Consider the following 13,253-nt stretch of genomic DNA (forward strand, 5'->3'; position numbering starts at 1 on the left):
ATTATCCAATTGAATCAACCTCAGCGTGAAAACATCCATAAGCACAGCATTAATTATGCCCAAAGGCTTCATGATGTCCTAAGGCACTCTCCAGATGTGAAAAAGCTGTAATTTTTAGGCAAATTACAAGCAAAACTGTTGTGAGCAAAAGGCTGTACCAGTGCCGTCGCTAGAAAGAAAAGGCACCGCCGTGCATTGTTGGAAACTTCAAGGCATACCGTCTTGGGTCAGCGGTAGCTTAGCTTAAACACGAACGCGCACTATAAAACGGATTGCTCCGCCCCCTTTTTTGCATACTAATCAGTATCCAACATGGCGGCTGGTAGCGTTATCAAAGGGGAGAAAGACAGCTCGAATAAAGGCTTTATTATGCTTTAAGCATAATAAAAACAACTTTTTATTAGTCAATAAAGCTCTAATTTAATAATTAATGTGGTTTCGTTGCATGTATAGTATTTTTTTGTCTTCAACATTCTGTAATAATACGGCATTTTCCGTCTTTTTTGTTGTGAATGGATCGCCATTTTCCCAGTGTCAATCAGTTCTTTTTTGCTCCAGGCTCACTCTTTTCCTTCCTCCGAGCCTCCACTCAGTTTGTTGATAGCAGATACAACCAAAAGAACAGTCGCAAAACAACCCCCAAATATAGAGACCAAAGCCAGAAGTTCGGTCTTTGAGTCTCGCCCCATGACAGGTAATCCGGAATCCGGAATCCATGAAAAAATGAGACTTGGAATCCGGAATCCATGCTACTGGAATCCGGAATCCACACACTAGGATCCGGAATCTAAGACTTAAGCTGGAATCCGGAATACAAGAATTAGTATAAAAATTATTTTAACATTTGGCTTTTTTTTCCAAAAGAACGATGGTTATGGTTCATTTTGATTTATCTGTTTGTATGCACGTGATTTTCATTTCAACCTTTTGGCGGTTGACGAAGAAGCCATTCCATTGTTATTATTTTATTAGCCAATGAGACGCGGGTAGGTTTGAACATGCGATCAATCACCTCCAAGTTCTCGCTTTCTAGCTTCACACAAGCAAGAATCAACAACAAAGGAGGGTAAGGGCAGATTTATTCTTTCGAATTCTTATTGATAATGACATTCAATTATTTAAATATTTATTGTATTGTAAAAAAAATCATAAGAAATCGCCTCGCCATATCTGTGAGAACAGGAAGTTCTGATCTCGACGAAGTAATCGGTCAAAAGAGTTTTCACTTCAAACACGTGTAAGTTGGGTGTCTACAAAACGAAGACCTAAAACCTGTGACCCCAAAAGCTACGAACCCCAAAATATTGCCGTTATTATTAAACCTACCTTGTTTCCCAAAATGGCTACACAGCTTTTCGGGTTTTTCTTAAAAAATCTTAATTGCCCGCCAAGAGCTAACTTACGGGAAATCGCTTCATGTTCTAGTTGTGTCGAGTTGTAGAAAGTTTTCATCACAGAAAAAAAAAATTCCAATGCCCGGTATAAAGTGGGCCAATCAAGGCTAGCATCAATAAGGTTTCATCTCAGTCAAATGATTTGACATTTAGCTGTCACAGTGCGCCTAAAAAAATATAAACAGCTTTGCGAAATTAACTTTTTCTACAAAATGAGACTTTATTTACTTGTTCTTTGTCTTTCATTTGAAAAATGCCGATGCAACGGTAATGTTTGGGGTGAAAGTTGTCTACAGACATCGACAAAACTAGGATTTTAGTAACTACTACTATAATCTTCAACAGTCACGACACGTCAAGACACGTCTGAGGTATGTTTTGATACTCATATAACAAACAAAGCCATAGCAGGAATCAGAGGGGGGAAGGGGAGGGGGCAAAATCACAAAATAATCTAAAAACATGTTTGAAAAATAAGATAAACATGTTGACAAAAAAAGGCAACAGAAGAAAATAAGATGAAAAAAGGATTTGATTTGAACAGGGAAGTGCACTTTCCTGATTTGAACGACTGTTAAATTCTTTTATTGGGAATGAGCTTGTACTCTGATTACTGCTTTTTTGTTGGTTATCATGCAACTTGAAAAATAAGGCCATTGCCTATAGCTTTCACATACTTTTTGGTTGACTGATATAAGGGTGAGATTATAATCAGGGGCGTACGCAGGTTATAGGCCTGCAGTCACTGGACTGCAAAAAAATTGGTGATCTTATTTGCATAACGAGGTAAAAATCAAATGTTTGCTTATTCATTTTTATGTACGTAGTTTAATATATATAACGAGGAAAAAATATATAATTTTCTTAACGTGGTAGTTCACAGATTATTTCCAAACACATGTCGTTCAGTGCCATGCGACGAGGATGACAGAGGTTTGAGTAATATTCTAAAAAATCTGACACATTGCTGCCAATTTCCAACACAAAAGTGGACGCTATGAGCTTTTCACGGGGATGAGGGGCCACGCCCTTATCCAGCTTCTGAATGCTATAACTGCAACTTGTTAAAAATCATGCGTACGCCCCTGATGATCAAAAAGTTTTTTTTAGCAGGGGCATTTTTTCAGGTGTAGGGTAGGCATAGTGTTATTTCACTGAATAGTGGGCTTATATTATGATTGGAATTATTTCACAGTAATTGCTTATGAAACAGTTATAGTGGAGTGAAATTCTACTTTTGTTTTTCTCTTATGCAACAGATGGGAAAGCACAAGAAAGAAAAAAAAACAGGAAATTCAAGAAGAGAGAGCATGAGGAATATGCTAAAAAATGGTAGGGTGAGCTCTGATGTGGTATGGTGAATTGATTTGGGTTACTTATAATTTTTTTATGACAGGGAAAGAAAAAGAAAACAAGAAAGGAGTTGTCCTCTTTCGCCAATGTCTAGGTAAACAAGAGCGTATGTTGATTTGCTAGTATATTTTTATTGACAGTACTTTTAGGAAATATAGTCAACAAGACAATTATAACTTTTTTTCAGGTTTGAATGTTGTAAAATCTTATGTTGAAAGATATCTAATTTTATGGTATAAAAGCATAGCCAAAGCTCAGTGTGGCAGGGAGCATTTTTAGTTGAAAATGACCTAATGCTTTTTAATGTTGGGTTTTTTGGATAGCAAAAAAAGGAGGCGAGTTCTACGATCGCCCTCTTCAAGCTCTGATTCATCCATTCAGCCAAGGTATATACAGTTGTACTTTTTTCCGGGTTGAAGAGAGGGAGGCGGAGATCCCGCTAAAAAATATTTACATATGGGCCGTTAGAATGGTTACATCAGCTGTTGGACTGGTGCCTCTCCAGCAGAATATGTCGATGTATGCCAATGTGTTCCGCCTGGATAAGAAGTGTGAGAAAGAGAATTTCCCCGAAAGGTTTAACGAACACAAAAGACAGATAGAACATTTGGTCGCGTTTTTATTAGATTATGAAGAAAAGGCAAAGGAGAGGACAGGGAAGCTGAGCATGGATGGCCCTGACATGACAATTCCACGTTGCACCCGACAGTCATTCCAAATCGCGCTTGACTCACTGACCAGCCTCGCAAACACCTTAACAGAGATCGGCGAAGAGCGAGTCCTGGAGTAGATCAGATTTGCGAGTCTAACAACTCTTTCTGTCGAGTGTTTCTTCAAAGCCATGCGTGCCGATCATGACATGCCAACTATTGTGGAGTATGCTTATAGACGAGCGCACTGTGTGGAAGATGACATGCTCCGAATTTACCAGAAGCATTTTACATACTTCACAGGGCCGAACTCGTTTTATCCGGAGAAGATTATCTCGGGCGATCCACCAAGTCTGATGCAGAGGCCATCCAAGAAAACGCAGACGAAAGAGGGGACTGGTGATGAGACAGAAGACCGCAGACGTGCAGAGACCATGCGGGAATTTACACGGGAGTATGGGAGAGGAGTGCGGCAAGCAAATGTCCGAGCTAAGACAAAAGAGCTGACAGGAACCCTTCCATACTCACTGAGTATGCTGCCTGACCGGATCGAAACGGGCTCAGACGACGTGCTAGACTTCGTAAGTGAAGCTCGATCAACGGTCACAGTAAATGACACCGGTGGAAGTACCAGGGTGCAGGTCTTGTACTACAAAGACGACATCGTCGCCGTCAGACACGATTACCGACGGAAAGCATCTCCGTATTGGCTCGCCGTTATGGGGGAAGAAGTTTTGGTCATCGCTGCAACTGGACGATTCCAAAAGAACAGCGTAACTTTCAGATGGCTCGATCAGACTGATGACCATCTGAAATATACCTTCGACGAGGTATGCAACGGCAATTCCCCAGATCTCTGCTGGCAAAAGTAGAAAGCCTCACCATTGATGACCAGACCGCAACCATAACTCCCGAAGAAGACATAATAATAATTCAAGTTTATTAACATATGACCTCTCTTAGTGTTTCGACTGAATTACAGGTAGAGACAAAGCTATACTAGCAGCATTACATTACATTAAAGTACTTGTGCGTGACAAAGTATCTTAGTCTGTTGGTGCGCAAAGACTGCAGGCTGGCCGAGCCTCTGCCTGAACTTAAAGCGTAGGTAATTGCCCTAGTAATCGTTCCACATCAGACACGGAAAGACACGGAAAGATGAGAACGAAGAAGGAAAGTGGCTGGCTTCTTCTACCCCCACAGAAGCAACAGAAGAGTCGTTCCCGGGGAGAGTGGAAGACGTTAGTTTATCAGGACGCTAAACAACGCGTTTCATTTTACGATAGTGATGTCTACTTTAGTTATTGTTATAGGCTCGTGCCAAAATACTTACCATGGCTCTCCCAAACTCGCCCTGATATTCCACCAAAGCGGGCCACAATGGCACGGTCAAACAAAATATCAGAGCCTAATAATGTGTTTTGATATACAAAGAAGTAGGCATATTCTCAGCAACATTTATTGCCCGATGAGTTAATAAGGTTTCCTTGATCTATTAAATTTGCGACTTTTCGACTTATATCTAAGCATAGTTATCCACATAACGCACAGACAAAAGATACAGTATGCTTTGATATGCAGTTTTGTTTTTTGACAGTAATAAAAAAACTGTTTCTTTTAAAATTTCTTGATGTGGTCTACACAACGAGCGACACAACGCAAAACGTTTATAAATGGAATCGAAAGGTAAAAACAAAACTTTACAGGCATTAGAAAGATTTAGAACATATAGGCACTGGAGGTATTTAAAGTTTTGTAAAAAACCTGGAACACAAAAATGGAATCCGGAATCCACGGGAAAAAACCCACATGGAATCCGGAATCCACACACTAGGATCCGGAATCCAGAACCCTATTGGAGAACCTGTCATGGGGCGATTGAGTCGATCCATAAGCACATAATCACATAAGGAAGCAAGGCAACGGCCATGGCAATGGTGGCGAAATCCTTTTTGAGACCGAAGCACCCTGTTCAATATAGAGCTTTCTACAGGAGACGAAAGTCGACTTAAGAGAATTAAGGATCAACAACAAGATTGCAAATCCCGTCTTGGTTCATCAAAGGAAACCTCAACGACACCAGAAGTCCGGTTTGCTCTTGAAGCACTACTCACGAACCTTGAGTAATCAACAACTGATATGTATACTTATTCGCGAGGTTCCTCCCTCCTTTCAAGCAACTCAACCCTTCAGTCCTTTTAAATAGCTTTCGATTAAATCCCAGGAAGCCAGTCCGATGAATTCATGGCTATGTGCTCCAGAAATCTAAATCTGAAATAGACAGCAACCATGTTAGGACATACTATCAAATAATAGCCCCTCTCCATATGCCCAGGTTCCTAAAATGTGTATCTTATCTTTACAAAATACTTTTCATCATAAAGCATCACAACACATCTCGGTTTATGTACATATTGAATATATTAAATTGGTGTGTTATTTCTGTAGTCATGACACATCTTACATATACAACTATTTTGTGTAACTATTCAATAACAAAGGCAACCTAAATTTTCCTAACCATGCAGTATATTTTTCCACCATTGTGAAAACATTTACAAAAGATAATACAATAAGCAATTTATACAAGGGTTGTCTGATTCCTATATTTTGAGAAAAGGGAACAGGGCCCCATACCCCTAACTTTCCTGCTTGGAATTGGGAGTTCCATGTAATATTAGGAAAATGCAGATAATAAGATCAAGATGATTTGATGCATACTTGAAAATACAAACTAACATCCCCATTGCTCTCATAACCTGAATTAGCCTCCACTTCACATCTTACTTCCCCCTTGAGACTTTGAGACTGCCTCCACTACAATACCAACTGACCAGGACATATTTTGTCTTGTAATACACTGTCATCAGTGTTGGTTCATATGATAACAATGTTAGGATGACTATATTGAGTTGATTAGGCATGCTGCCTAATCAACTCAAACAATAAGTAGTTTTTATTAATGTATTCATGCTTTTATTTACACTGGATTACAGTATATTTGGGGAAAATCTTCAGGTACAGTGGTTACATACTAATTCACATTCTTTTCTATTGTGTTTCTATTGTAAACTGCATAGATTAGTCTGTGCATGTAAAGCACACTTGATCATGCCTAATCCAGGTATTTACAATAAACAAATATTAACATGTGTACTGGTAGTGGAGAGCTGGTAGTAGTATGAGAAGTGGTTTGAGGAGATGCAAGCTCGGAACTTGGGCTCCAAACTTTGTGCACTTGGATAGGTCTGTGATTGAAATGTAAATAGGTAAAAGGTGAAGTGCCCGAAAAGGAAGAAAAGCAATTATCATCAAGTGCAACAATCAATGTTTTACAGGCATTAGCTTATTCTATTTTTAGAAGATTTTATGCATTGCCTAACAAAACTCGAATGCCATTTTTTCACTGAGAAGCGGAATGGTAATTATGAATACCATACGAGAAAATCGATGCAACTTGGGTAAATATTGAGTAAAGCACTTCATAAGCGGATAGGTCTTTGACAAGTGTACAACTCTTGTGTCAAAAAGCAAAAAACTTCTCATTGGACTTAGAAGCGAAATACGAGCGACACAAATGAAGTTGTGCGCTCGTTTGTTTACATTCACGTCGTCGGTTATCTAAAACCCGTAAGAGATTGAAATAAGAAAGAGAAAAGGACCTACTCGTTTCACTTTTTTCGACAATTTTGAGGATTTATTGACAGAAGAAAGCCTCAAACATGCCTAAGTTACTTTTTATGCTTCAGATACCGTTGCATTTTAATACAAAAAGACCAAATTTTTACTTACTTGCACTGTAGCTCGAATCATTTTCTGGTTTGTCGGGAGCTCCGTGAAACACGTCCGCACGCTTGGAAGTCTTGACTCAACTGATTTGATTGACAGATGTTTCGGAGGAAACCAGGGTTCCTCCGTTTTATAGCGCGCGTGCGTGTTTAACTGGTAGTGTTGGACTTGAAATAGGGGGGAGGTTTTTTGTTTCAGTCTGTCTTTCTTACAATGTTGCTCAAAAGTACCCAGGAGTGAAAGGGTTAAAGAATCACTTTTTGTTCTTTCGGGGGTGGTCAGATTTTTTTTATTATAAAACTCACTCCCTTCACCCCCCCCCCCCCCCCCAGAAAAATTAGGTCCACTTTTTCATATCATACCCCCCCCCCCCCCCCAATAAAAATCCTGGGTACGGGCCTGCTGACATGTCCATATAGAGACCTTTTGATTTTTCTTTTACGCCAAAACTTCCCCAAAAATACCTCTTGACCAGGGGCTCATACTTATGAGTCTCTAAAAAAGAATAGAAAAGGTTTGCTAAAATACCCAATTAAACAATCGAACGCCGGAGTGTGAAAGTGCGGGACGGAGTGGAGAAGAGAAAAAAATAATTTTGTTTTGTTTTATTCATGAGAACCAACAAAACTGCTGTCTTTGTTGACCCATAGGTTTCAACGGTGAGAGCAGAGTTTATTCCGTCACTGTTATTTACGTCTATCCCTCCAAACATAACCTATGTAACCCGGCCTTGACATGTCCCGTGGTTTTCTTGTGACTTTCGAACTCTAGTTTTGGATTTGTTTGTGACCTTGTTTTGCTCTTTACCCTTGTGTCTCTATCATGGCTCTTTGTGGTGGCGTATCCAAAGAATTGAAAGAAGCAGATGAAGAGGTTCAAGCTATTTGTGATAAGGTTTGTTTTGAGCATTCAGAGAATTCTTGCTTTGACAACAACTTTTCTTTACTCACGAGAAAGTTTATCGACAGTAAGCAACAAACTTTTTTATGGCCCCTTCTTTGATCTTTAGTTTGAGACAATCTTTATTAAATTGAAATACAAAAAAGAACAACAGTATACTGAATATTTAGGCCTTACTCGAATTTCTTTGTTATGGTGTGCCCGAGTGTAATAAGTTGACTTGAAGGCTTTTTATTCACCTATTTTATTAACACAGTACAAAACATGGCGGACTACACGAGGAACTCAACCCGGGTGCGCATGTGCGAAAGATATGCTAATTAACCGGAAGTAAAACTACAACATCCCCTTCTCTAAGCTGAAAAGCTGAAAAATTACATGAGTACAAATGTGACTGGTAGTGTCCAATTAGGGGTGTAAAAAAAAAACAAAGAACTTTGCAGTACTAATAATAACATAGTTCAATATCTAATGTTTGTGTAGCAAATGCTACAAGTTCAGTCTGTCTGGGGGCTTCACTGTCCGTGTTGATCTGCGTAATGGTGGACCACTTTGGGTAGGTGTGGACTTCGCAGGGGTACCAGGTGTAGACGTCCTTGGCTCTGTTGGGGGTTGGTTGCCGTTAGGTGCTGGTTCTGCTACAGGCTTGTAGTCATCAGTAGCTGAGGTATTATTCAAGCTTAGTTTTTCACCTGTGGGACGAATGTGTCTGCGGTTTCTGGTGAGAGTACTGCCATTGGCCATGTCCACAATGTGCGAGCGTGGGGTTGGAGCAGCGGCTCGAACTATTCCTGGCTCCCATTTGGAGTTGAGGGGGTTGAAGACTCTGACAGCGTCCTGAGGGTAGACAGGCTGTAGACACTTGGAAGTCCTGTCGTAATATGATTTCTGTCGGTCTTGTCTGGCTTGCAGCTTGACATTGGCATCATAGTCAGGTTTGTTCAGTAGTGCATGCCTGGAAGTAGCTGGCAGGTTAGACTGATATATTCTGGAATTTAGCAACTCTGCTGGTGATGGCAGGGTGTGACCCAAAGGGGTTGTTCTCAGGCACAGCATGGCTAGATGTGGGTCTTGCCCTGATTCCTTGCACTTTTGAAGGAGATCCTTGACAGTTTGCACATTTCTCTCTATGAAGCCATTAGCCTCCTTGTAGTATGGGCTTGTAGTTGTATGAATAAATCCATAGGTGCTGCTGAAAACCTTGAATAGAGCAGACGTAAACTGGGTGTCATGTCCTGTGACAAGTTTGTCTGGTATGCCATGTTCCTCAAATATTCCTTTGAGGTGAGCGATGACAGTAGATGATTGGATGTTAGTTAGCTTGCGCACAATTGGGAACTTACTGTAGTAATCAGAGAGTAGTAAGTATGGTGAACCGTTCCAAGAGAACAAGTCAGATGCTAGGGTGTGCCAGGGCCTTGGTGGAACATCATGAGGCATTAGCGGTTCTTTAGTGTTCATGGACTGATTATGCTGACAGGGAGCACAACTCTTGACCATGTTGTCGATGTCGGCATTGATGTTCGCCCAAAAGACTGATCCCTTGGCTCTGAGCTTGCATTTTTCCGCACCCTGGTGTGCATAGTGTAGCTGCTGTAGAACATCTGGTTGCAGGGTCTTTGGAATTACAATTCGGGTACCCTTCAGGACCAATCCATCGGCGACAGTAAGTTCGTCACGATAGTTCCAGTATGGGTGTAGTAACTCAGGGCATTCAGCTCTTTTGTTTGGCCAACCTTGGGCGATGACGGCACGAAGTGAGTGAAGTGTTGTGTCCTTCCTCGTCTCCTCTTGGATCTGCGTTATCCTAGTAGGGCTAGCATTGAGGTGCAAGTGTAGCTCATGTATAGAGACATCAAGTCCAGCGATAGTGTCACCGGGACTTGGGTTAAGTCGTGAGAGGGCGTCGGCCAGGGGTATGTCCTTCCCTGGGACATATCGAATGTCGATGTCGTATTTCTGTATCCGCAGCATCATCCTGGCAATGCGGGGTGGCGCGCTGGCCAGATGCTTTTTGAATATTGCCTCCAGTGGCTTGTGGTCCGTGTGGACCTGGACGTGGCGTCCATAAGCGTAGTAGTGGAATTTCTCGAGACCATGGACGACTGCAAGCATTTCCCTTTCTATGTTGGAGTACCTCCTCTCGGTTTCAGTGAGTAGCTTACTTCTGTACTCCACAGGGCCTTTATCTTGGATGAGTGTCGCGCCGAGGCCACGTTGAGATGCATCCACCTGGATTACGACAGGCTTGGTGCTGTCGAAATACTGCAGCGAGGCTGGCGATGTGATGAGTTTCTTGATGTCATCTACAGCTTTCTGGTGTTCTGGGCACCACTGGAATTGACTACTTTTCCTTGTCAAGTCCCAGAGGACCGCTGCTGTTGAAGCGAGGTTGGGTATGAAACGGCTAAGGTATTGCGTCATACCTAGGAAGACTTGGAGATCTGTGAGGCTCGTTGAAGGATCCATGTTGTTGATGGCTTCAACCTTAGTAGGGTCAAGTTTCAGACCATCTGCACTTAGGGTGTGTCCGAAGAAGACAAGTTCCTTGCTGGCAATTTTGCATTTGTCAGCATTGAATTTCAGACCAGTTTCACGGGCACGCTCCATTACTGCTTTCAGGTTATTGTCATGCTCCTTACGGTTGCGTCCGTAAACAACTATGTCGTCTGTGATGCCTGTCACCCCAGGTAAGTCACCAAAGGTTTCATCGACCTTCTTTTGGAAGATGTCCTGAGCACAAATCAGACCAAAGGGTAGTCGTAGGAATCTGAATCTTCCATGGGGAGAGTTGAATGTTGTATAGAGTGAGCTTTCCTGGTCAAGCTTTATGTTCCAATAACCGCTGCGGGCGTCAACTATGGAGAAGTACTCGGATCCACTTAGCTTTGATAAGACTTCATCAAGAGTGGGTGTACGATGATGTGGACGTTTGATGGCGCAGTTGAGGTCCTTTGGATCAAGGCAGAGTCGTATGGAGCCATTCCGCTTTGTGGAACAGACTAGCGAGTTGACCCAGTCAGTGGGTTCATCAACCTTGGTGATGATTCCTTGCTGTACGAGGGATTCTAACTCCTTGCGCAGAGGCTCCTGAAGTGCTTCAGGGACTCGTCGTGGCGGGTGAACCACAGCGGGTACTGTAGGGTCAAGTGTGATATGGAATTCTCCGCTGAAGCATCCGATGCCTTCGAAGCAGTCAGCATACTGTCTTAGTAGAGCTGCCTTTGCCTCAGGGTCATCCTTGGGTACTTGAGCTGGTCGTATTTCGGCTGGCTCAGCCTGGTCTTTGCTTAGACTGTGGTTAAGGGTTACAAGCTTCATTGCAGTACATGTGGGTAGTCCTAGGATTGTAGGTCCTGTCGTGTTTACAACATGAAATTCATGAGGGCTGGACTGACCGTTATGTAGTAAAGTGAGGTTGCAGGTACCGTAGTGTTGTACTTCATGGCCTCCATATGCTGTTATCCTTGTATTTGATGGGGCTAAGCTGAGGGGCTTGCCGTCTATGTCGCAGAGTGACTCTGGATAGATGTGCTTGTAGTTGCTTATTGGGATCACATTTCCTTCAGCACCAGTGTCAATCTTGCATAATAGTGGTAGTGTCCCGTTACTCGAGTTAACCTGTATGTTGACGAGCGCTTGAGTGATTTTCTTTATAAATGAATCCACTGGTTCATCGTCCTTTTGCTTCAGAGTGCGTAGTTTAAATCGTGCTAAGCGAAAATTGCTCTTGGGGGCGACGTATTCTTCAAACTTCTCCCAGTAAGTTGACAGCTTTTTCTTCTCGTCTGAGGTTAGCGACCACGTAGAAACTAATTCAATTCCTTCTTCTCCCGTCCATATCAACAGATAACTGACCTTTTCTTCCTCCGATTTGGACTTAAGCGGGCCAGAAAAGTACAATTCGACGGTTGCCTTGAACTTTTTTAGCGCTTGTTGAAGATCGGTTGCATTCCAGTCCATACGAGGGCTAGTGAGTCCCGTGAGTTCGGCCATTTTCCTTGTGTAAACTTGCTAGATTTCTCGTAAAATACCGACCTGGTATGTTTGAGAGTGATTTTCCTTCAGTTTGCTTCTGACACCATGTAATAAGTTGACTTGAAGGCTTTTTATTCACCTATTTTATTAACACAGTACAAAACATGGCGGACTACACGAGGAACTCAATCCGGGTGCGCATGTGCGAAAGATATGCTAATTAACCGGAAGTAAAACTACAACACCGAGCTTTCGCGAATCGCACAAATTATCAATTAAATGGTTTTGGATGGATAGAATGAGATTCATTAGGCTGATTTAGAAAGATATATATATAAAACGTATCTGGGTTTTCCCGGTTTCTAGACTCTTTAAAGGACTAGTCTTTTATTATATATTTTATGTTTTTTTATCTCCAGATAAAACCCAAAGCAGAAGTTGAGAGTGGAAGGAAATTTGACGTATTCAAAGCAACACACTACAAGACCCAGGTAGTAGCAGGAACAAATTTCTTCATCAAGGTAAACATTGATTTGGCGTAAAAATCTCAAAATTTAGTGTACGAAACAGCAGCGTAGCCAGGATTTTTAACAGGAGGGGAGCCAAAAGGCCCTTTCAAGGCATGAACACACGGCTTTTACATGTACCTAAATAGTGTTACAAGTGTTGCATGCATAAATTGATTGCTTGATAAAAGACAATATTATACATTTTAAAACTGTTTGTATCATTTCTATCTGTACTCTATAACAAACCCAGGCACCCCCTTTCTCTCCCCTCCCCCTCGAAACTCCAGCACCCCCCTTCCCCTGGCCACTTCCATCCCTCACTTTTGGGACCATTCCACCGCCCTTGACAAAGAATTGCTTCTTTTTGCATTATTTTACTTAACTAATTTTGCTCCACCTTCCCATCAGGTCCATGTAGGGAATAACAATTATGTCCACCTTCGAGTGTACCGCACCTTACCTTGTGCTGGCGAGACGCTTAAGCTATCTGCCATGCTGGTAGACAAATCTGAATCTGATGAGGTCCAGTACTTTGAGGCAAGCTCATGACAGATAGGTCACAGCGCTGGAATAACTTCCTATCAATTCACTAATTAAAACTAACCACAAGGGATCATTTATACAAATATTTTTTTTTAAATTAAACTCCTCTTTTGTCCTTGGATGTTGTTTTTCTTCTT

General features: G+C 41.8%; 2 protein-coding genes and 1 long non-coding RNA gene across 3 annotated transcripts; 2 read left to right on the top strand and 1 right to left on the bottom strand.

Moving 5' to 3' along the window:
* Positions 1-1,026: 1,026 nt before the first annotated feature.
* Positions 1,027-5,147, top strand: LOC5520826. The gene is made up of 6 exons (XM_048722127.1): positions 1,027-1,066; positions 1,681-1,765; positions 2,654-2,726; positions 2,791-2,841; positions 3,071-3,133; positions 3,701-5,147. The coding sequence occupies exons 3-6, from the start codon at positions 2,654-2,656 to the stop codon at positions 4,267-4,269; spliced, it is 756 nt and encodes a 251-aa protein (XP_048578084.1). The 5' UTR covers positions 1,027-1,066; positions 1,681-1,765; the 3' UTR covers positions 4,270-5,147.
* Positions 5,148-6,350: 1,203 nt separating this feature from the next.
* On the bottom strand, positions 6,351-7,394 carry LOC125559906. The gene is made up of 2 exons (XR_007306584.1): positions 7,190-7,394; positions 6,351-6,645 (listed from the first exon to the last, which is right to left on the bottom strand). It is a non-coding gene; the product is annotated as an uncharacterized LOC125559906 (long non-coding RNA).
* A 523-nt stretch (positions 7,395-7,917) lies between these two features.
* LOC5510418 (cystatin-B) lies at positions 7,918-13,235 on the top strand. Its single transcript, XM_048721809.1, has 3 exons — positions 7,918-8,080; positions 12,484-12,585; positions 12,982-13,235. The coding sequence occupies exons 1-3, from the start codon at positions 8,009-8,011 to the stop codon at positions 13,120-13,122; spliced, it is 315 nt and encodes a 104-aa protein (XP_048577766.1). The 5' UTR covers positions 7,918-8,008; the 3' UTR covers positions 13,123-13,235.
* Positions 13,236-13,253: the final 18 nt, after the last annotated feature.

Source organism: Nematostella vectensis, chromosome 14, assembly GCF_932526225.1.
Source record: "Nematostella vectensis chromosome 14, jaNemVect1.1, whole genome shotgun sequence".
NCBI lineage: Eukaryota > Metazoa > Cnidaria > Anthozoa > Actiniaria > Edwardsiidae > Nematostella > Nematostella vectensis.